The sequence below is a fragment of the Pseudonaja textilis genome, chromosome 1 (assembly GCF_049901715.1).
Source record: "Pseudonaja textilis isolate UNSWEBS1 chromosome 1, rPseTex1.2, whole genome shotgun sequence".
Classification (NCBI taxonomy): Eukaryota; Metazoa; Chordata; class Lepidosauria; order Squamata; family Elapidae; genus Pseudonaja; species Pseudonaja textilis.
In genome coordinates, this window is record NC_141990.1 from 104,885,498 (window position 1) to 104,910,144 (window position 24,647).

General features: G+C 36.1%; 1 protein-coding gene across 1 annotated transcript in view; it reads left to right on the plus strand.

The window, feature by feature from the left end:
- Positions 1-24,647, plus strand: part of USP45 (ubiquitin specific peptidase 45) — a 67,612-nt gene that overhangs the window by 22,073 nt on the left and 20,892 nt on the right. The window contains exons 6-9 of the mRNA XM_026726680.2: positions 7,393-7,544; positions 8,443-8,538; positions 12,256-12,386; positions 21,208-21,295. Coding sequence (XP_026582465.1) covers positions 7,393-7,544; positions 8,443-8,538; positions 12,256-12,386; positions 21,208-21,295 — 467 coding nt within the window. The remainder of the gene's footprint in view (positions 1-7,392; positions 7,545-8,442; positions 8,539-12,255; positions 12,387-21,207; positions 21,296-24,647) is intronic.

Genomic DNA, 24,647 nt, shown 5'->3' on the forward strand with positions numbered 1-24,647 from the left:
CATTGTTAAAAAACTATAAAATGGATGAGAAAAGGAAAGAGATCCAAAGCAAGAATGCTTGGTTTTGAGTTGCCATAAAGATGAAACAGAAATAATTAATCACTAATTTTCAAAGCATCAATTCTGCTTTCTTGCTTTGAGAATTTTAGAATATTAAATCCAAAATTATGCAAGTGGATTTAAACATTTATGATGGGAATTGCTTTTCAAATCTTCTTGCATGGTTCCAAAGATAGCAATAGCACTTAGTCTTATATGTCTCTTCACAGTGCTTTACAGCCCTCTCTAAATGGTTTACAAAAACAACATATTGCTCCCAACAACCTGGGTCATTTTACCAATCTCAGAAGGATGGAAGGCTGAGTCAACCTCGAGCCTGGTGAGATTCAAACTGCCAAATTGCTGGCAACTGGCAGTCAGCAGAACTAGCCTGCAGTACTGCATTCTAATCACTGTCCCATCACGGCCCTTGTTCTTTTTTGTCCATCATTGTCCTGAAGCAAATTTGCAGGGCGCATCTGGGAACTTTCAGGGGCATTATTTTAGTTTTTCCCCTTTTTTCTGGGGCATGTTGCAGACCTACATTCTGAACAAGATTTTGGGTGGGCACTCTGAGAAATACATATTTTATTTATTTATTTATTATTTTATAAACTTTATTTACAAGAATTAAAAACATATAAATTTCAAAATACAAAAACAATAGTATGTAAATAACACATTCCTCTTTACATTTGTGATCAAATTTGATAAGTCCTAATAGTCAGTACTAACTGATACTTATCGCATTTTCATTTGCTATCACACCTTAATCACTAAATAACTCACAATACTCTATTAATTTTCTCATTGGCTTATAACTATTACTCAATTAACAATATATTCATATTATTTGAATAATAAATAAGCAGATATAATAAATATATAATGATAATAATACAAGAGAAAAGAGGATTTATGACCTTTGTTTACTATTTGTTAAATTTTTAACTAGCATTTTAGTTTTTTCCTTATTATTTTTTAATCCTGCTAATTTGCTGAATTTATCTATTTCATTTAGTAAAGCTGGTCCTGAGTCTTTTGGGTCTTCTATAATAAAAACCGTATCATCTGCGAAAGCCTGTAATTTATATTCTTGACTTTTAATTTTAGTTCCTTTAATTTTTTTATTTGATCTGATTCTATCCAACAAAGTTTCTAAGATTGTTATGAAAAGCAGAGGTGAAAGAGGGCATCTCTGTTTGACACCCTTCCTTATCTTTAATGGTTTAGTAATCTTTCCATTTAATAATACATTGGCCTTTTATGTGGCATAAATTGCATTTAACATTTTTACAAAATTACCTCCAAAGTCCATCAGGTTAATCTGTTTCTTCATAAAGTCCCAATTTAAGTTGTCAAAAGCCTTTTGCGCATCCAGGAAGACCAAGGCCACTTGGCTTCCTGGATGCTTTTCATAATATTCTAATATGTCTATTATTATTCTTGTATTATATCTAATCTGCCTCGTGGGAAGAAAACCATTTTGATCCGGATGAATTTTGTTACTAAGAACTTTCTTTAATTTCTCCGCCATAAAAATTTTATAATCTGAATTTAAAGGGGATATTGGTCATTAATTCTTTATTTGGTTGGCATCTGCACCCTCTTTTGGAATCAATGTTATATAAGCTTCCTTCCATGTTTCTGGAATTTTAGGTTCTAGTAATACGTCATTGCAGACCTCTAATAGCATGTTCTCTAATATGGCACCTATCTCTTTATATAGTTCATTTGGTAGCCCATCTGGACCTGGCATTTTGTTTTTTTGTTTTTTTGAATCGCCACCTTTAGTTCATCTAAAGTTATTTCTTTATTAAGCAGCTTTTTTTTCATCCGATAATGGATACAGAATTTCTTATTTCAAATATTCTTCTATTTTATTTAAATCAACTTCCTCTTGTTTATGAAGTTCCTCGAAATATTCTCTTATGATTTCCTTTTTTTCTCCAGATCTGTCTCTATTATTCCATTTTTGTTCTCTAATTGATATATCATTCTTTTCTGATTTTTTTTTCTTAATTTATACGCCAGCCACCTACCAAATTTATTTGCATGTTCAAAATAATTTTGTTTTGTATATAATAATTTTTAATTAATTCCTCTTGGAATTTTTATTAAATTTAAAGAAACTGGTCAATTCTTCCCCAAATTTTTAAATATATTCTTCCTCCTTCAATAATTGCGAATTGAGTGTCCATCTACCTTTTTTATAGAGACTATTTTTCCAGATTATCTGTACTGGGTTATGATCAGCTCACGTATTGGCCAAAATCTTTATATCCTGAATCTCCTTGCATAACTCACTATTTACCCAAGCCATATCTATCCTGGACCATAATTTGTGTGAACTGTGATATTCCTGGATTCCTCTTCCTCCACCCATCCACTAATTCTAATTCTTCAACCATCTCTAAAAATTTCTTGGGCAATGTATTCCGTTTCTTATGTTGTCTTTGTTCACAGGCATAATCTTAGCTGTTATTTGTTATTGCGTTATAATCTCCAATAATACAAATTCTTGAGTTGCCAAATTCTATTAATTTCTCTTATAAAATTTTGTAAAATTCACTTTGATTTTTGTTGGGGGAATATATCCCCACTAGTAATGTCTTTTTATTTTGTATTACCATCTCTACCATTACTATTCTTCCCAATTCGTCTTTATAAATAATTTTTGAGGCTATGTCCTCTTTTATATATATAGAACAACCCCCCCTTTTTTCCACCAATGCTGAATACATTTTCCCCAGTTTTTTATTTAATAAATATCCTTGATCACATTTCCTAATATGAACCTCTTGAATACAAATCATATCAGCTCTTTGTTTTTCTAACCCCAAAAATATTCTTTTTTTCTTAGCTGGATCATTTAATCCATTAACATTTATAGATGTTAAATTCACTCCTTTATCCATTTTCCTTCTTACTTCTATCCCTCAATATTTTTACTTAACATTTGACTTCTGATCCTTCTTACTTCTATCCCTCAATATTTCTACTTAACATTTGACTTCTGATCCTCACTCCTATTTCTTCTCTTCCAAGTATCTCTTCACCTCCTTCCCTCTCCTTCTCCTTATCCCACCCCCCTGCTTCTGAGTTGTAACTCTTTTGGACTCGAGGTCTCTTGGTCATCTCTGCTACTCGATTCTTCCTCTGTTCCTCCTATTTGATCAAAAAATTCTTGCGCTTTAGTTAAGCTATCTATTCTCACCTTTTTCTCCTTCCATATTAAGATACCCTCTGGGGTAATCCATCTAAAGGATATTTTTTTTATTTAAATAATTTGTGACTACCAATAATCTCTCTTCTGTTTGTGAACTCTTCTTGGCACCTGTTTTAGAACAATCACTTCTCTATCTTTATATTTTATTCCTTCATCTCTTGTAAATCTATAAATTATATCTTTCACTCACCTCCTTGCAAATCTAATATGCACTTCTTGGGGTATCTGTGCCATCTCGCGTAGCTCGTGTACACTCTGTATACGTCGTCCAACTCATTCACCATCTCATTCTTGTCTGTATTCAAACCTCTGCCAATATCTCCGCCATCACTAACGGTAAGTTCTCTCCCCATTCTTCCTCTATGTTCTAGAATCTGAGATAGTAAGAGGCCTTATCCATCTCGAGATGAGTCAGGGTCTCATTTGTCTCTTTATTCTGCTCCATAATTTTTTGTTCCATGTCTTCCAACTTTTTTTCCATTTGATCAGCTAGTTTTCCAATCTCTTTAATCTTCTCTTCATTTATTTTAATCAATTCCTCTATCTGGCCTATCTTTCCATCCAAATTCTTAACTTCACTTCTCATTTCTCCTAACTCATTTTTTAATTCTTCTTTCATAGTTTCTGTTTCAGCTTTACTTTCCGTATGATTTTTAGACATCAATTCCTGCATTGTCAGCATCGTGCTTTGAATAGTTAATAATGTAGTTTGAACTGATTGCGTGTTAGTTTGTGCCGTAGAGTTTTCTGGCACCAACATCCCTTCAATCGTTTTTTGAGTCTTGTTCCTGTGGGAGTTGATGGTGTTGCTGTTGATACCAATTTTCTTCCTGTTTTTATAATGGTGGTAGTTGTACTAGTCATATCTTTGATAATTCTTTGTTGTTCCTCTACTATCCTGAGTATGTTTTTCTAGGTTGTATTGCCAACTACCATCAATCTTATCCGTATTTTACAATTTAATTTTCTCGGTTATCTAATATTTTGTATTATTGTTTATCTGCTTAATCTAATTTCCTGACACCATTAAATTAAGAAAGTTATCAATTAATAATTATATATTCAGACTTCCAAGCCCACCTTAAGTATTATTACTCTAAATGTTCCCCTCACCTTATATTAATACAATGCCTAGTCTTAATACAATCAATAGTTCATCAGTTCATAAGTTGTTTAACAGATAAAAAAGTCACTCTGTTATGCTTAGATATATAACAATATTATAACCCCAGTCACTTCTTTAAAAATTAATTACTGTATTTCAACTGTTTCCCTATACATATAATAAAAGTTCTAAGTTCAAGTTAATCCTTTTTATATTCCAGTAAATCACAATATCCAATATAAGGGGGATATGGGAAAGAGAGGGAGGAAATAATCAATTAACTTATCATTATATTAATCAATATATTAAGTTCATTAATCTATATTCAATCAAATGTATGTAAAAGGGAGAAGAGAAAGCAAATATAGAAAATAATCCAAAGAGGTTAAATATCACTTACTCAAATTAAATCCTATTTCAAAATAACCAACCAATCTTATTTTCTTATTATTTAAATATATATCATGAATAAATATAAAGTAAAACTATACCACTCCAATCAGTTCTAAGGGGGAAGAGAAATAAAAAAGAGAAAAAAGATAAACACTGGATGAGAAGAGGATTTACAATCTCCTACTTTCCTGTCGTTGCCTTGGTATTCTGGTTATATCAATAATAAATTGAGGTTTCAGTTCTCAGCTCTAACAGTCACTTCAGCTGCATTCCTCCACTCTCCCGGGATTGCCAGTCTCAATGGCCGCCACCGCGAGTTGCACTGTCACTGCTCCACTCAATTTCAAAGTTTCAAGATTCTTGTCCGTCTATAAAGTACTCTCCACGATTTGTTCATATGGCTAGGAAGATAGCGTTTTCCCCAACCATAATCGCTCTTCTCTCCTTTTTACTTTCCTATTTAGAAGTGAGATTCACTTTATCCTGAGCTGGGGGTAAACACCTCAGTCTTGCCACCACTTTCAGCTTTCGCCCTTCCGCATCGGAGTTTCAAACACACACCAATTACTTTTCCATATTATCCACCACTTATAATCCAACAACGATTTGCCTCCAAAGTCTTTCCTGGACTCAAATTTGATCTCTTCTCTCAGCTTCCTTCTTAAATTGTTCTATCGCGTCTTCGGGCCAGCCTCAACAGGCTGACTTCTTTTGCCCTGAGCTTCAGGCTCCCTTCTTTACCTCTGGGGTTTCATTCTTCAGTTAGGTTCCAAGAGTTCTTCCTTGCTTGGGTGATCCCACCAGGATCTATCCCCACCTTGAACAGTCACCCATGAACAAAACCCCCGATGTAGGAGAGCGGAACGGAGTTCTCCTACCTCGCCATGCCGCGATGTCACTGGAAGTCAGAAATACATATTTTAGGTTGTTGATCTTGTTGCTAATTGTTTCTTTAGGGAGCAGTCAGTCCACAAGCAATACACTACTATTGCATAAAGTTAATTTTGACATAGGGGGAGGATGTAGCCACTGCCTTTGATAGTATTTGCCTCTGGGTCACTGGGATGGTGACTTAGAGGTAAAAATGCACACTTTGCATTTGGAAGGTTGAGAGTTCAATCCTAGGCAATGACAGATGTTTCTCTATCAGGGTACAAAAAGAAAAATATCTGCTGCTTATTCTGCGTAGGTGTCAGGAAGAGCCACGGTGGTGCAGTGGTTAGAATGCAATACTGCAGGCTACTTCTGCTGCCTGCTTGCTACCAGCAGTTTGACAGTTCGAGTCTCACCAGCCTTCCATCCATCCGAGGTTGGTAAAATGAGGACCCAGATTGTTTGGGGGCAATATGCTGCTCAGTAAATCACTTAGACAGGGCTGGAAAGCACTGTGAAGTGGTAGATAAGTCTAAGTGCTATTGCTATCCATTAAGCCCATTACTCGTTACCATCGGCCTGAATTGTTGGAAATTACTTGAAATGTTATATATGTCAGTAATTTTCATATTTAGTTCAGGACCCATGACGCAAAATGAAAGTTGCAAGTTGGAATCTAGGCTGAACACATATTTTAGGATTTCTCATTACTTTCTAATTTCATGCAGATAGCAAGTTTCAGTATCTAGAATAAGGATTCACAGAATTATGTCACAGGGACAATTTGATCTAGCAAATTACTTAAAGTAATTAATTGTTGCTCACTTAGTAGGCAAAAATGTGAAGCTGCAGTTTATTTATTATCTTGGAGTAGGTTTGAATTAATGATTTCAACTAGGATGTTTAAGCTTCTGCTTCATAATTCTCATTTCCAGTTAATGCTGACATACTGATTTCATAAAATAATTGTTTAGAATCTGGAATATACTTCAGAATAGTACAAATTTCATGCAAAGCTATTTGGTTTACTATATGTACTTCCTATTATATTGTGTAATAGTTCAAAAGCAGGAAGTTGAATCTCTTGGGTATGTTAAGAAATATTTAGAAGTTGGATCCCAACTAATTATTTGAATGTAGTTCCATTGAAAGCAATAATGGTTCAGTTGTTTATTAACTCTTCCCATTGATTTCAATGGGAATTAAGAATAATTACCTTGGTTTGAAACCATTTCAGAATATTTCAGAATATCCTGGAAAGTAAAAATATTTTCTGAAGACTCTATTAATTTCTTAAAGCAACCAAAAAAGTCCTTGTAGAACAAATTGCAAACTGGACTTGGGATTTTTAGTCTTTAAAAAAAATGTATCTACTAAAATTGTGTGATATTAGATGAAGTTTTCAGGAAAAAGTTTTTGATCAGTTGTTATATTTGGAAGCAGGGTGTTAAATACTAATTGTTTTATGTGCCTTAAAATCATTTCTATATTACAGGTGAGTATAAACATAATCTGTACATCTTAAATAGCAACTACTAGTGTGTCTTCCCAACATAGGAACAGTTGCTAATCAGAGCCTGAGAACTGATTGACTTTAGTTAGTTGTTTCCAAACTCTTTGAATGAAACTCTTAAGAACGTATAGCATCATTCTAAACTGGACATTTATGTTACCTTTGATATTTTGTTTTTTTTAAAGGTCAGCATGCAGTACCTTGTGTACAAGATTTGATTCTTATCTTTTCTCGTTAAAGGTTCATCGTCAAAAATTATATGGTTACATGAAGAAAACAATGAAACAAATGACATATTAAGAGGAAAAGGCCTCAGTTTCAGCTGGGCATCTGTTCCTGTTAAAGGCATTAATAACTTAGGAAACACATGTTTCTTTAATGCTGTTATGCAGGTAAAACTGCTCAGAAATCTATAACAATCACACAACAAAGAAGTACGAGTGTCAATGGCAATAATCATATCAAACTATGATATATGGGTTGTTCATTCCCTTTTCAACACAAGTTGTGCAAAATTGTATAAGTGGATATCTAATTTACATCTAATATTGCTCTCACATTTTCAAGAAACGTCTAACATTTAAACATCTTGTATTTATAGAAGTGCCTAGTCTATATCTATAAGTTAATCCAAGAAGAAAATTTCCAAGCAGAGACCAGAGACTTTCAGTTAATTGTCATTTCCTTGGTCTTGATACTGCCTTTTAAAAGATATATAGTATGAGATACAGGCAGTTACACTTTAATTAAAATATGACAAGCTTTGCTCAATAGATACAAGTACCACAATCCAATCAAGCAACTGCCATGGAAGACTGGTAGTCCTCGTCTTGTGACCACAAATGAGCCCCAAATTTTTGCGGCTATCAAGACATTCGTTATGTAAACTTTATCCCATTTTATGACTTTTCCTATGAATCGCTGCAGTTGCTAAATTAGTGACATAGTTATTAAGTGAATCTGGTTTCCATATTGACTTTGCTTGTCAGAAAGTCACAAAAGGGGATCATATGACCCTGGATCACTGCAACTCTCATAAGTATGATTCAGTTGCCAAGCGTCTGAATTTGGATCACATGACCATGAGGATGCTACAATGATGGTAAAATGTGTGAAAAACGGTCATAACTTTTTTCAGTGACACTGTAACTTTGAAAGGTCACTTAATGAATTGTTGTAAGTTGGGGACTACCTGTATACATTCTGTAGCTTAAAGCAACTCAGTAAAAAAAAATTCACTGTATTAGTCCAATTGCTCATTATTTATAGCTTTTTTCCATTTTGTTTTAGAATTTGGCACAGACACACATGTTAAGTGAGCTGATGTGTGAAATGAAAGAAAAGGGGACAAAGCTAAAAATAGCTCAAAGCCCAGCATCTCAACTGGTAAGCATTCTCTTGAACCAAACTCTGAGCATTACTTTGTGTGGATCAGAGGTGGGATTTAGCTGGTTCTGACCAGTTCTGGAGAACCGGTAGCGGAAATTTTGAGTAGTTCAGAGAACAGGCAAATACCACCTCTGACTGGTCCCACCCCCATCTATTCTCTGCATCCCGAGTTCCAGCTGATCAGCTTGGTCTTTTTTTGTTGCCCGGCACAGGAGAATGGAGCTGGAAAGCAGGTTAGTGGGGTGGGGAGGGAATGGGATTTTAAAGTAACCTGCCCCCATGAGTGGGGTGGGAATGGAGATTTTGCAGTATCCTTCTCCTGCCATGCCCACCAAGCCACCCCCACCAAGCCATACCACACCCACCAAGCCACACCCACAAAACCGGTAGTAAAAAACATTTTATCCCACCACTGGTGTGGATACTAAAAACCATAACAAGGAGCACTCTTTTTTTTTTTAAATAAAGTTTTATTTGGGTTTTCACACATACAAAATACAAGTAAAACATCTTTTTTGAAAATAGCATGGTCCCGGGTTGAACTTCTTTATACAGACACAAAACTCAATTTCATGCTCCTTTTTGTGTTCTATTCCATATCTTATACTATTCTACATTTTCTATATAGTTTTTCCCCTCTTTTAATTTTCTCAATTTTATTTTGATTATCTCATCTCAATTCAAATCATTATATTTATACTTTTGTCTATTCTGTTTCAATTTCATATTATCTTTTCTCATTAAACAAATTTTCTCCTGTAGTTACTAATTGGAGTATGACACCTTTATATCTTTTAATTACATCCATTCAACTCTTATTTAAACTTCAATATATACCTTAAGGTTATGACCTTCAATATAATACATAATACATAACTTCCAATCGAATTCTGCTTGGTACATTCTTATAATACACACTATATTCTTTTAAAAAAAGATTATAAATATATGTAATTATAAACCCTCATTCCATTCCAATTCAGTTCTATCATTAATAATCATTAAAATCTTAATATCTTTAACACTTCTTTTCAATTAAATATCATACTTCCTTAAAGACACATATAATCTCCATAATTAATTTTTCCCTTATTTCTCTTCACATATGTTTTGTAAATCATTGAATATTCATTTTGTTACATTTATTTATTGATAAGCATTCCACTGAATTACAATAGCTATTTTATCAAACATTTTAATCATACATTGTTTCATATTTTCTAAAATTATTTCTGTTTCTAATATAATAATACTATCTTATGTACCTTTGCAGAATCCCTTTTTCCATTAAATTTTCACCCATTATCTCTAAATAGGCCCTGTTTCTCTATATTTTGTTTCTGTCCTTTATAACTTCTTTTCCTTTCTTCCCTCTCTTTTTCTCCCTCCCCTTTTTACCCCCTTATCTCTCTACTTCTAATTCTCTCTTCTGCATTTCCCTCTTCTGTTGCTTTCTGATTTTATACTTATTTTTCACTATTTTTTTTGGAGTTGTTTTTCCCAATCTTAAACTTTCCATTCTCTTTCCCCCTGTTTCCTCCCCCCGCCACATCTAAGATTACTTGTTCATTAAAGATGGCTTCTTCCTTGTTTCAATCTTCTTGTTCTGCAGGCATTTCTTGTTGTTTCTCATAATTCCAAATCTCCATTTCTAAAAACTGAAATACGAAACCAAAAGAACCTCTCCCTTCTTGTGCATCTTCTTTGTACTTTTAAAGTTCCATTTTCAGTTCTTCTAAAAGTGGAGCCATTTTAAACAGTTTTAAACAACCACCCGATTGATTTTAGTCATTCAAATACAATAACCACAAATCCAGAAATCATCAAATAATCCAAATAGTCCCAAGTTATTTCTTCTTATTTCTTTTTCCAATTTCTCTTCCTGGGGTTTTTGTTGCGATATTTCAATTTAAATGTATCTTTTGGAAGTCTTGTTGAGATTTTGCTATAAGTTCTTTTTTAATTCCAGGCAGTCTCCTCCCTTCCAGATCCTGCCCTTTTATTCTTTTTCTCTCCTTTCCTGTTTTCAAAAGCTTTTGATTATCCAGAAATCTTTATTATCCCTTTGACTTTTTATTTTCAGCATTAAATGCGTATTAATGTCAAAGTGGATTTTTTTCCAATTTCTTGCTTAAGTCTCTTAGTTGTCAGTATAGGAAAGGGAGAAAAAAGAACCAAATATTTTCCCTTTTCTCTCTCCTTTGCAGCTTAAAAATCTTCTTAGGGAACAATGTTATTGTTTTTTTTTAATAGTTTCAATTCCTGGATACCTTATTTGTTGCTTTTGCTGTTTGACCTGGTCAACCAAAACTTTCTCTTCTTATCTTCCTCCTGCACATTCTTTTCCGGTCGAGTTCTTCTTTGTGGTGGCCATTTCTGACCACTGCTACAACCGCCTTCGAGAAAGGGAGTAATGGCCAGCTGGGGAGGAGAGATGCGGCTCTCCTCAATCCTGCAGGCAGTCTCCCCCTTTTTCACCACCTCTACGGGGTGGCTTAGCCCCGAAGCCAGCTGGCTCGGGGCGCTCCAGCGGCGAGCACGGATCGAAGCCTCGCAGAAATGAGGTTTCGGTCTGTCGCCAAAGAAGCTCAAACCGGAAGCCAACAAGGAGCACTCTTAATGTTTGCATGAGTACAATGAGTCATATCCTTATGTAGTTAGCATTAGAGTTTGAATCAGCAGAATTGTGCTCAAGGAGTATTCTAGTTGGGGAAAGATTGTTTTTCCCATTTCCCCCTTTGGATTGTGAGTTTGGGGGACCATCTGGGAAGGTGTGGCACCAAAGGATTTAGGAGGAATGTGAATGACAAAAATCATTTCCTTCTTTCCCTGCCTCCAAGCAGGAGTGCAATGCATCACCATTGTTCCATAGATTGAAAGTCTTCTTTAAACAGAGGATAGCACAGAACACACTGTTATTCTGACTTACCTGGTTGCACTAAGCCACTGCTCAAACCCCATGATTACTATTTGGACACTTTGCTGAATGAAACCTGCTTTAGTTTTTTTCTCTCTCTCTCTCTTAGGAAAAAGAAATGAAAATGTCATCCTTTCAATTCCTCTAATGCCATTTGTTTGTGAGCCAATATACTGTAGCTGGAGTTCATATATCAAATATTTTTAGACACTAAATACTTAAAAAATCACATTGAAAAGCCCTTATGGCACTTGCATATGGCTAAATATTTAATTATTTATTTATGTGATGCACATACCACCCATGTCATCAAGAGAAACTAGATGGAATTATCTAATAGCAATCTTGATTTCCCCCCCGCCCCCCTTGCAAAAATGTATTTCTTCATTAGATTTGTATTTTGTTTTTCATTTAGATTTGCATTAGATTTGTATTTTGTCCTATATATTGTTTCTCTACATTGATAAATGTTGCTTCTCTCTAATGTTCCCTCTGCCAAAATTGTTGCCATTGCAACAACAATAACAAAATCAGCCCATTTTAAAGTTGAAATCATAGGTTTAATCAAAAGAAGTTCTGGGGAAGATTCTGCCTCTGTTTCAGGTTTGTGAGATACTTTAGAATAGATCTGGAAAACATGCCAGCTGGGGCAGGCTGGGGAAGAGCTAGCGGAGCTCCTACTATCTGAATAGAAGTACTTTTATATAATATTGAATTGTATGAAATGTTTACTTTAAACATACATACCGGGGGTTATTATCGTGTATTAAAATATGTTATTTATTTTTAACCCAAAGGATCCATTGGTAGTGAATCTGTCAAATCCTGGATCCCTGACTTCAGCCATGCTCCTGTTCCTTCATAGCATGAAAGATGCTGGGAAAGGTCCTCTTTCTCCTAAAATTTTGTTCAACCAGCTCTGCCAGAAGTAAGGATACTCTTCTATCAGTAGTAACTTTCATGTAGAAAGTATTTACCTATTTAAATTTAAAGTGATTTAATTAATATGTCTTACGGTATTTCAATTGACAGAGATGCATTGTGCTGTTTAAAATTTAAAACAGTAAGCATTTGCATTTTGTTATGAGTACCCCCTTCCTAGGTATTAATAACCTACAATAAGTTTTAAACAAAAGCAAAAAAACCAGGCAATTTCTCTTTCCATAGCAACTGTTTATTGTCTGGTACTGTTAATTTTTTTAGTGTTGCAGCTGTTGGACATTTTGCTAAGACAGATTGTGTGCATAACTACAGGCTCCCTTTTGTTTGTTTCCACTATTCTGAATATTAGGGATGTAGACTTTTGACTTATCTAGAGGCTTAGCGGCTCATCAAACATTTATATATTTTTAAGTAAAGTATTATTTTACCTGTTGCAGCTGACAGAAATTGTGAAATTGGGTATTACGGTGATCATACTCCTGATTGTATAGATTTCTAAATTATGTGAAATGTTCACAGAAATAGAATGGGTTACTTTCCATCATTATTATAATTTTACTGCTTCAATATTGCTAAATAAGAGTTTCCTTAGTAAATGAATAATCAGTAGGTGATTATTTAATGTTTATTCTGATACTACCGTGTTTCTCCAACAATACAGCCTTCACCAATAGGAAGGCCCAGCATGATTTCTAGGCATGAGGTGAAATTAAGCCCCCCAAATTTGGGCCTATTTAATCCATGCGTTTCCCCGCCATTTCTCACATCGTTCGTTAAAACTACACGAGGTGAAGAGAAATGTGGGGGAAGGGAGGGAGAAAACTTACCTTTAGGAGCGCCCTGCAGGTAGTCTAGGCTAGAATACCCCAATCTACTACTGATAGAACATCGGCCGATAGAAGCTCCCCAAAGGCAGAGTCACCAGCCACTTCTATCGGCCGGTAGAAGCGGCCTTGGGGGCGAGCGCCCGTGCACACTCCTGTCAGGAGCACTCCACGGGCAGCAATGCCTCGCCCTGAAGTGGCTGGTGACTCTGCCTTTGGGAAGCTTCCATCGGCTGATAGAAACGGCTTCGTGGCAAGGGGACTGTGCGTGGGTGCTGGCCCCGATGCCGCTTCTATAGGCCAATAGAAGCGGCTGGTGACTCTGCCTTTGGGGAGATTCCATTGGCCAATAGAAACGGCTTCGTGGCGAGGGGAGTGCGTGTGGGGCGCTCCTGTCAGGAGCACTCCGTGGGCAGCAATGCCTCGCCCTGAAGTGGCTGGTGACTCTGTCTTCGGGAAGCTTCCATCGGCTGATAGAAACGGCTTTGTGGCAAAGGGACTGCGCATGGGTGCTGGCCCCGATGCCGCTTCTATAGGCCAATAGAAGTGGCTGGTGACTCTGCCTTCGGGAAGCTTCCATCAGCTGATAGAAACAGTTTCGTGGCGAGGGGACTGCACGTGGGATCTCGCCCTGAGGCTGCTTCTACCGGCCAGTAGATTTCCTCCCCCATACAGCCCCCCACCTAGAGCACCCCATGCGCACTCACCTCTCCACAACTCCACTTCTACAGGCCGATAGAAGCAGCTGGTGACTCTGCCTTCAGGGGAGCTTTCATAGGCCAATAGAAGCAGCCTTGTGGAGATCTGAGTGTGCTTGGGGTGCTCTAGGTTGGGGTGCATATGGGGGAGGAAATTAAGTCACCCCCGAAAAGATGTCCTAGCCATTTTTTCGGGGCTCAAAGAAAAATAACACGGTATAAAATATGTTATTTATTTTTAACCCAAAGGATCCATTGGTAGTGAATCTCTGACTTCTTTCTCCACGAACCTGGAACTAAAAGAGAATAGACCAAGTAGCAGAATTTTTGCAATATTATTCTTTCTAGATTATTAGAGAGGGAGGATAAAAATATTTTGATAGGTCTACACTAATTCTCAATACTGTATCATCAGTCATGGCACCATCCAAATGTTCAACTCCAAAGATTTTCCCAACCATCACCATTGCTATGAATTCTGGGAGTTGAAGTACTCACATGTTTCTGCACAAGAGAGACATTTATCTCTTCTGAGATAAGGCTTAGAGTGGTTGACTCAGCTTTCCATCCTTCTGAGGTTGGTAAAATGAGGACTGGATTGTTGGGAACAATACGCTGATATTATAAACTGCTCAGAGAGTGCTGTAAAGCATTATGGAGCAATATATAAATCTAAGTGCTGTTGCTATTGCTATCTCAGTTCCATCATTATCAAAAGGGTGTTTAGCAGCTTTGATAATTACTTTTAGATCTGTAATTCCCTGCCAATCAAAATCCAGTTACAACCTCCTTTGATATCTTTCCACTGGCAAGCACAAAATGATCTTATTAAGATGTTATATCAATTGCTGAAATAGAACTGCTAAGCTCAGGTTCCGCTTATGTGAAAAACACAAATGCAGTTATTTTTAAATTATGTTTTCTGGATTGTGAAATTGTTCCATAAATAACATTTAAAAGCAATTTTTCTGAAAGTAACAAAGTTCTTTTTCAAGCAAGAGTGTTCTAAAGCACATAGGCCAGGCCTTTTCAATATTCTGCTAGAACTACCATAGAATATGAGACTGATGTTAATAATAGATTAATCAGTTCAGGCTCTGACTGAGTAATTAGCAAGATTCTTTGTTTTTTTTTAATCATTGAAACTGGAGCCTGAGTTACAGCTATAAATTTTAGGCTAGAGCAGATGACATGTTATCATAAAATAAATAGTTTACAGGATTTTTTTCAGGAACAAGTGATAATCTATGGTTTAATAAAGGAATATCTCTTTTCATTCTTTTCGCTATTCTACAATATCACTTTATACTGAATTTTTTTTGTAATTTATTTATCTCTTAGCCACACTAAAAAAATGTAGAACTTAATCTTTGTAGGGGAACAAATAGAAATGATTTTTTGCATTTAATTTTATTTGTAGTTAATGTTTACACAGCATATACTGCATATTTAAAAAGGAAATTGAATCACGACATTACTATGCAACAGACAGGTTATCTAATAATCTACTTGATTTAAAATGAGTATACATTTTAAAATCAATATACAATAGAATGATCATATTCAGATAATTATGTTTTTCTAAAGTTGAGTATTAAGATAATAAACCTGAATAAGTGTGGCATAGCTGTCTTAATCATCCTTCACTGCTTATGGCCATTAACAGTAATTCAATCTGTTCAGTTATTCATTCTCTAACGCCATACAACAGGTTGTATCATGTTGGCACTGGCTTCCATATGTCAAGTCATCTGGGAGTGGTCAGTTCAGTCAACCATTCCAGAATCCTCCATTTTTGCCAGGGATTTTCCTGGAAGCATATTTTCAAGGGGAGAGGAATGCACATCTTTTAGTTGTCAAATCCAAACATATCAATGTGGACTACAGCTTCTGTTCCCCTGCTCTGCATATTTCCCATCTTATTTTAGTTTTCTCTCAAGGTTTTTTTTTGAAAAAATCCTTTTCATTTTATCTAAAATGTATTTAAATTGTACTGGACATTATGATAATAATAGTAATAATAGTAATAACATGTAATAACAGACGTCTGCCATGTAACACCCCAAATTTAACAATTGCTGATAATAAAGACAAAAAAAGTCTGGATAACTTGATTTTAATGAGGGCAAGATCAGGCTTGTGTTTGACCTTGAGGGGCCAGGGTGGGTGTGGCCAGGGTGGGTGTGGCCAGCTTGAAATCACCTTGGGTTGCCCGTGGTGACCTGAACACTCTGCCAGTGAAAACGGGCTCCCAAACTCCATTTTTTGGCTGCAACAGCCTCTTGCAACCCTCTGCCAGTGAAAATGGAGCTTGGGAGGGTTGGCCCTCCCTAGCTCTGTTTTTACTGGCAGAGGGTTGTGGGAGGCTGTTGCAGCCAAAAATGGAGCTCAGGAGCCTGATTTCACTGGCAGAGGCACTGAGGGCCCATCCTTCACTGTTTCCAGGGCAGCCCTGCAGGCCAGATCTAAGCAACCCGCAGGCCAGATCCGGCCCACAGGCTTTGAGCTTCACACCCTGGGATAGTAGATGTTGTAGTGCAGGAAACAGCAGAATAGGAGAGAAAGAACTCCTATAAATACAAAGACCTTCAAGTAGAAGTGGCAAAAGAAAGGAAAAGTAATAATAATAGGCACTTTGATAGTGCAATCCCAAAACAACTGGAGCACCAGTTGTACACCATTGGCATTGACAAATCATCATCAATCAAGAGTCCTAAAAACTTTGTAGACAGACAAGAAAATAAACAAATGGATCATTGATCTCTTCCCACTTATCATCTATCTCTTCCCACTTATGACTATAACCGTGTTGCTTGTATCTTTATAATTTATATTGTTTTATTTGTTTTCTTAGTATGTTTTGATTGCATATTAGTAATCTATGACTATTACTAAGTATTGTATCTTATGTTTCTTGATGAATGTATTTAATTTTTTCTTATATACACTGAGAGCATATGTAATAAAGACAAATTCCTTGTGTGTCCAATCACACTCGGCCAATAAAGAATTCTATTCTATTCTATTCTATTCTATTCTATTCTATTCTATTCTATTCTATTCTATTCTATTCTACAAATCAGGGTTCTTACTTGAGGCATAAATGACCAGGCTGTCACGCTCTAATACTGGGAAAGATGGAAGGAAAAAAAAGAAAAGGATGACCTGTAAGAAGGTAGATGGACTTAGAGTGGTGATGTTGGAAGAGTTGAAAGATCAGGTTAGAAATAGATAGTTGTGCAGAAAAACCTAACTATTGTATATATTTATTGTGAGTTGAAAATGACTTGATGGCACACAATCAAATCTATTAGGGCAGAATACAGATACAGAAAACTGAAACTAGTGAGAGAGCCAGAAATAAGAATTACTTTCCTCTCTTTCTCTCTTTTCTCCTTTCTTTCTTTTCCTGTTTGCTCAGTTGTTTTTAGAATTGTTTTCCATAGAACAAAATCTGCTGAACAAAAGGCTTGCAAAATATTTTTGAAAATTGGGCCAAAGGCTACATGAAATTTGCACTGAGACTGTAGGTTAATACTCCTGGTCTCAATCATTTCTAAAAGCAATGTCTCTGGGGATTATCAAGGATATGATATGATAGAACTTTATAGAACTTGAAATGTGATAGCTACTTCTTCTGTAGCATAGGACCTTCTTTGATTTCTGAAGTTTTGAAGCTGTGTTTGGAATCTGCCCCATTTTCTTCTCCGGATTCTTTTGTATATATTATTTTCTCTCTTCTAGTTATTAATATGTGAAGCTACCTAAGGTCTTTATTGAAAAGGTCCTCTCAGGGCAAATGACAAATGCAATTATTGTGTATAGGACAAGTTGCTGACATACATTAAAACTACTGTTCAGAACATCTTTCCTTAGGCAGCAAATAAAAATTGGCCTCCCTGAAATTTTATTGAAAACTCCACTAAGCTAGCAATATGTTCTTCCTTCTCATAGTCTGGGTTTTTTGGAAAGCACCCTTAAGCTTTGTTCTGTCAGTTGTAGCCTACACCAAATATAGAAAAGGACAGACAACAGTTCTATGCATATGCCATGCTCCACTAGTCAGTGCAAAGAAAGGGCAACTTGGAAATTTGCTGGTGATGGGCAAGAGGAGAAATGGTGGGAGGCAGGGATGGGTCACTCATAGGGAAAGTGGTGTTGGTGTATATGCATTGGTTCCATGTTCCTGGTTCCTGGACTTGGCCCCCAAGATCCAGGGGTCTGAGCTTTTAGCTGTTGATGAATTGCAGTTTAGACTGTAATGAGTTCTCTCTCACCCATGGATTAATAGTGAATGACAGAATAATAGAGTTGGAAGGGACCTTGGAGGTCTGGAGCTGACCTGACATGCCTTGCTAAAACTTGGCTTAGTATGGAAGGGAAAGACTCCTTGGAAATGTGCCCTGTTGAGTGTGTAACCCATGGACCCAAGGACAGGGGTGGTAGAATGGCTCTTGTCATCCTTGAGTTTCTGGTAGCTTTTGCCTTGTTTCCCCACATAAGCAGACACGAGACCCTGCTGATTAGATGGGAGAGCTGTTACTGCACTGGCCTTTGTGCTATGTGACGGTTTCCTAGTTGGCTGCTTGCCGTTTTGGAGGACTTAATTCTGCTCTCTTTAGGTGCAAAGCAGGGGAATGAATTGTCACCCTAGACCAGACCTAGACCTGACCTAGAATTAGATCAGGTTTTTATTTGGTGTGATCTGTGATCTGAAGTCAACATTGCTATTAATCTTTATCAGGTCATTTTGAGTTCCCTGTACCTATTCCTCACTACAGGGAGTAAGACTTGTTTTTTTTGTTCCATTCAAAATGTGAAAGGAACAGAAAAAACAAGTTTCTGATGTATGAGCTTCTAGAAAAAAGACAATTGTTTTGTAACTGTAGAGTAAGAGGTAAAATTATAATTATACTTGCAAGTACTGTAAAGAAGATCAGAAACTTCTTTGTATCCTTTTTCTTTTTCTATTTTTCTTTTACCTTTATCCCCTCTCCCCCTTGTTACGTTTTTGGGCTTATATTAGTCTTTATATTCTTTTAAAAAATGCTTTATAAAACTATGCTCCTCAAAAAAGACTTATTAACTTGATCTTCCTCTAGGTCCTCGTATGATCTTAGGGTTTCACAGGGAATTTGGGGGTGTCATTGCCTGGAATAAGGGGGAGATGACAGTCTTAGATTACCTGCATCTGAGAAAACTATATATGCATCCAGAGCAGAGGTGGTATTCAGCAGGTTCTGACCGGTTCTGGAGAACTGGTTGCGGAAATTTGAGTAGTTTGCAGAACCGGCAAATACCACCTCTGACTGGAGATTTTACAGTATCCTTCCCCTGCTACGCCCACCCAGCCACACCCACAGAACCGGTAGTAAACAAATTTGAATCCCACCACTGATCCATAGAGTTCCTTAGTTTACTGGCAAACTCTGGGAGAGGAGGTGGTAGAAGAAACATGTAGAAGACAGCTAGAAGAGGACAAATCTGAGTTCAAATGAATATTTTTTAAATTAATTACTTAGGGTAATAACAACATTATATTTTTTAAATTGAGTTATTTAGGGTGATAACAGCAACAAAACACAGTTATTTTTCTTCTCTTATAACCATAGATGACTAGTTGGCAGCCATATTTAGGGTGACAGTCTGTCTGAGAAAGGAAGAATGGGGAACATTTTAATTTTGTCATGTCTTTGTTCTATACTACATTTTTGAATTGGTTTTGATCATCCTGTGTTAGCCTTCCAGAGTCACAGTTTGTGAGTTGGATGGTCATAAAAATTGATTGAATAGCAACTTCCATTCTTCCAATAAGAAAGCAGCCTTCCTTTTCCAGGAAGAATTTAAAAATCGATGTTGCATTTAGGATCATCATATTAAAATGTGACTGATCTTTTCAGTTTCACAGATAAGGTCAAAAGCTTTACTAGCACCTCCCTGACATATACCTTCATCAATCTAAAAAAAAAAAAAATCTCAACTTTCCTGCCTGGTCACCTTGTAGTATTCTTTATCACAAGTGACTCGGTGAAATGATAAGTATCATATTTTCACCTTCCAGTTTTGTTTATAGAAATGCAATGATTAGGCTAGCAGCTAAATATTTTCCCATATTAATCTCCCAATCGTTATAAATCTTTTAAAAAACTGTCCCTGAATTAAACAGTTGGGCTCTTTAATGCACTGCTTCCTAGCCATCAGAATGGTTGAGTCAATGCCTGTCTTAAAAAATCAGAGTGATTCTGTTGATTTGTGAGAACAAAATGAAAATAAAAAACACACATTCATAGCACGGTATCAATTTGATTAGATCTTATCTAGGACAATATACGCTAAAATACTCTGTACTTTTTTGGGCAAGATGCTTGGGCAGTGTGAGAAGTTTTTAGGAACCTGGGAAAGAGATGGGGGAACTTAAATCAAAATAAAAAATGGGAAAGAAGTTCATTAATAGATGGCAACTCAGGCTGGGTTACAGAATGCCCAGAAGATGAAATTCAGAACATTGAGAGATTTTGCCTTGATGAACTCCTTAGTAAAAGAAAGCTGGAAGTTCCTATTGCAATTTCCAAGATTCTATACCTTACAGCTAATCTTGTGCAGATAGTCCTCAATTTACAATCACAATTGAGCCCAAAATTTATGTTGCTCAGTGAATCTGGTTTCCGCATGGACTTCGCTTGTTGGAAGATCTCAAAAGGGGATCATATGACCCCAGGACATTGCAACCATCATAAATGTGAGTCAGCAGTCAAGCATCCAAATGTAAATAACATGACCATGGGGATGCTGAAATGATTCTAAGTGTGAAAAAATGGTCACAAGTTGCTTTTTTCAAGTTGCTGTTGTAACTTTGAATGGTCACTAAGCAAGCTGTTGTAAGTTGAGGACTACTTGTATTAAAAGTCCGCGGTTGAGTGGTTTTGCTTTGTGGATTATGACCTGCATGGGGCTTAACAGGTAGTTGGTGGCCCACCCAAGTAACCCTTCTGGCAGAAAATTCTGCAAAAATTACCACTTAATGTTTTGTCACACATTAAGACTTGTCATCTTTCAACCAGATTTCACATTTAGAGTCTTTTTGGAAACTAAAGGTACTTTCTATGTTTTGTCCATCTCTCTCACACTTTGATCTGTGTTTCTCACCCTCTTTCTGAATATTGTTTTTCTCTCTGCCCATCACAGCATCATTGTTCTTGAACATACGTTTGCATGTACATGTTAAACCTCTACTTTTAAGCCTTATAACTCCTTCTCCAGAGACTGTCCATTTTCCCCTCTGCAGGGCCCCTCGGTTTAAAGGATTTCAACAACAGGACAGCCAGGAGGTGCTCCACTACTTGTTGGATGCAATGAGAATAGAAGAAACAAAGGTGACGTGTTTATTTTTGATAAAAGAACCAGTTTGACTCAAATTATTTCTTTTTTTTAAAAAAAGTGCTATTTTATGCTATATACTAAGAAAATGATTTGCTTTGATCTGCATCTTTAAGATGTATTGCAGGCCTTCAGTGTAGTACTGATGATGACTATGACACTATTTTGGTGTAGTAGTCAATTCTTCCATTTATTAATTTTAAATGTTTATTAATTGAATACTGTCTGATTGCTATGTGAATTTGTTTTGCAAATCAAACTTAAATTTGCTCTCATATTTTACTGTGTTTAGGGATTCACTCAAAGTTCTTCTGTTCTATGCTGTTGTTTTTACATTGCAATATAATACATATTATAAGAATGTAATAAAAACATTTATTGATGGTAGGTAATTTCTAAACTATTTTGTGTCCAATTTCTTTTATAAGTATACTTATAAAAGAATTATAAGCAGCCTGACTGATTTCCTGAATGAATGTCCCTATGCAGTGTACCTGCCAATCACATTTTAAAATATTTATTTAAAATGGGAGTTTATAAAGCACAACTATAGCAGTTGTATCTTTGACTTTGCTAACTCATTAGCTAAATGTCAAAGTGCCTATCTGCACTATTTTTCCAGTCCTCCTCCCCTCCTATCTTTTAAATTTGAGGCTTTAAAGCAGCAGCTTCTAAAACAGAAGCAGTAATAATTTCAACCAGAATTTTTTTTTCTCTAGTTCTGCAGTCTAGCTGTGAATTTCTGTTGCTTTTTTTATTTGAAAGAATACATTGAATCTAAGCTGTCTGAATAATACAGTATATAATCTATGACAGAGCTCAGGCCATAGGCGGCCCTTTGGCTGTTCCTGCATGGCCTGCATGGGTGGCTTTTATTTTGAAGGTGACTGCTATTTATTTTCATTTAGTTTAGTTTACATAATGTGTCTATATGAATGCTTACGCTCTATTGGTTTGGCCTCTCATGCGACCCTTTGGGAAAATAATTGCCCACCCCTGATCTATGATATTTTCTTTTCTTACAAACCCTTAAACAGTGGTGCTTTGATTACTATCCTATAGAGATTTCCCGCCCCCTCTGAATATGGACAGAAGTATGCCTTATTCAATTGGTGGCTATTGAACCACTGGAGTTTTTCTACTGGTTGAATGGAGTAGATTGCTATTCATCCTACCCTTTATATTCCCTCAACTTCTCTTCCAAAGATTTGAGGGGGAGAACTTACTAGAATAGTGCTGGAACCTGGAAAGAGATAGGACAATGATTAAAATGCCTCTTCTGTCCTAACCCTCAGGGGTTGAATAAAACTCTGAATCTCTTCCATTGAACATAACTGAACTTATTAATTTAGTTATTTTGATATTACCCAGGATCTTTAATTTCATACTGGCTATATAAGTGTGATAATACATTACATTGGACTGCTTTTGACTCTAGCATCTAAACTCCCCAATCAATAATAAAAATGTGGCCTGGAATGCTAATGGATGCCTGACAATCTGACGAAGTGATACCACTTTTTGTGCCAGTTATATTAGATGCCCATCAACTATTTAGAATGCTGCTTTTATGCCATTAAAGATCACAGATAGTCCTTAATCATGCTTGAATAATCTAGATCAGGTGATCTAAATTACCAATTTCAGTTCAATTATGTATATCCCATTCTGCTATTCTGTCATGCTATATTCATCTGTTAAAATCGCTGGATTGTCAAATATAAGATGATTCTTATTTATCAATGTTTTGTGTTATATAGCTTAATTATAAACTTTTGAAGCTTCACAAATTATATATTTAATTTGAGCAGAAAGTTAATACCCTCATTCCACTTTCCACAGCCTCAAATTCTGTATACTTTCTTCATCACAATGAGCACTGTTTTAAATGTGTTTGGGGCTGATAATTTCATTTGCAAGATCATATATAAAGGTGACAGTCTGAAAGAGGGAGATAACTATCTTGATTTTAGCCCATTGTGAAATTATATAGTAGGAAAAGTTTTAATTCCCCAAAGAGCCCTATCTGATACTGCATTAGTAGAGATAAATCAAAATGATCCTATCATCCCTTTTCATCATTGCCCAAAATCCCACATTCCCTTCTTTCTTTCCCTTTAAGGAGCACAAATGTTGACCCTGCATCAACAATTAAACCCATATTTCGCTGTAAAGGAGCAATATAGCAAATGGGCGATTTTATTACCTCAGGCTTCATAGCAAGGGGCATTACTAATAAAAGCTGTTGCGCTCCCCTCCCTCCCCTTCCACTTTTCAGGTTTCTATATGATCATGGCAAACGGAGAATGTCAGAATCTGGACCATCTTTTGAGCAGTGACAGTTGTGCCAGCCTGAACAAACCTGAGTAACATTGTCTGTCATGGGAATACTACAGCTGTAAATTGTACTATTGTTAGAGAGTGTCACTATGGTGACTTTTTTTAATTGAAGAAAGCCTCCAGCAGTCAGTCTGCCACCAGAATCCTTTAAAACCGATTAGAACGACTAAGCACTCTGTTCTTGTGCCTCTCTTAAACATGGTTCCTATAAGGATTCACTTTGGGTCAGCTTTTGTTTACTTTATGGTTCTATATTATCCCATCTTTCTGAGCTATCTATATTTCTGCACGACTAATTGAAAAAAAGTATTTTTGTAAACTTGTGGAGTTTTTTAAAAATAAGAACTGTTTTCAATAATAAACAACCATTAGAAATAATAAGCACTTAAATTAAATTTTCTTATTTTAGAGCCACAGCGTGATCTGTGGTTACCTAACCTGAAGCTGTGAGACAGTGATATGTCTTGTTGATGGACTTGTATTTATAATTGCTTTCTCCTGCATTATTATAAATGTAGGGTCTACATAAATTAATACTTATCAGTTAACCAAGTTTCAAAATGTCTGTAATTCAGGCAATGTTGCATAGGGTCCCCTTACCCGCTTATGGGAATGCTTTATACCAAGGCTGGTTAATTTATTAATGTCTGATTTACTCAAACCCTTAAAAATCTGTCTTTTTGATATAAATCAATGCAGTCATGTCAGTGAAAAGATAGTTTCTTTTGTATGCAGAATTGTTTATGACACCATTTACATGAGTTATTTATTTAGTTTCATGGATGGATTCTTTTTAATATGTTGTTGGATTTAAGATGAACAGAAAAAATCTTTGAGGCATTGGGAATTAATAGCTAGGGCAAGTATTTGTGAAGTAGACATTCATTTGATAGACCAGTTCGAATATATTTCACAATATATTCATCATTGTATCATTAAACCAGTAGTATATAAGCAGGTTATACCCATCATCTGTTTCTTGATTATAAATACAATTATATATTTTGT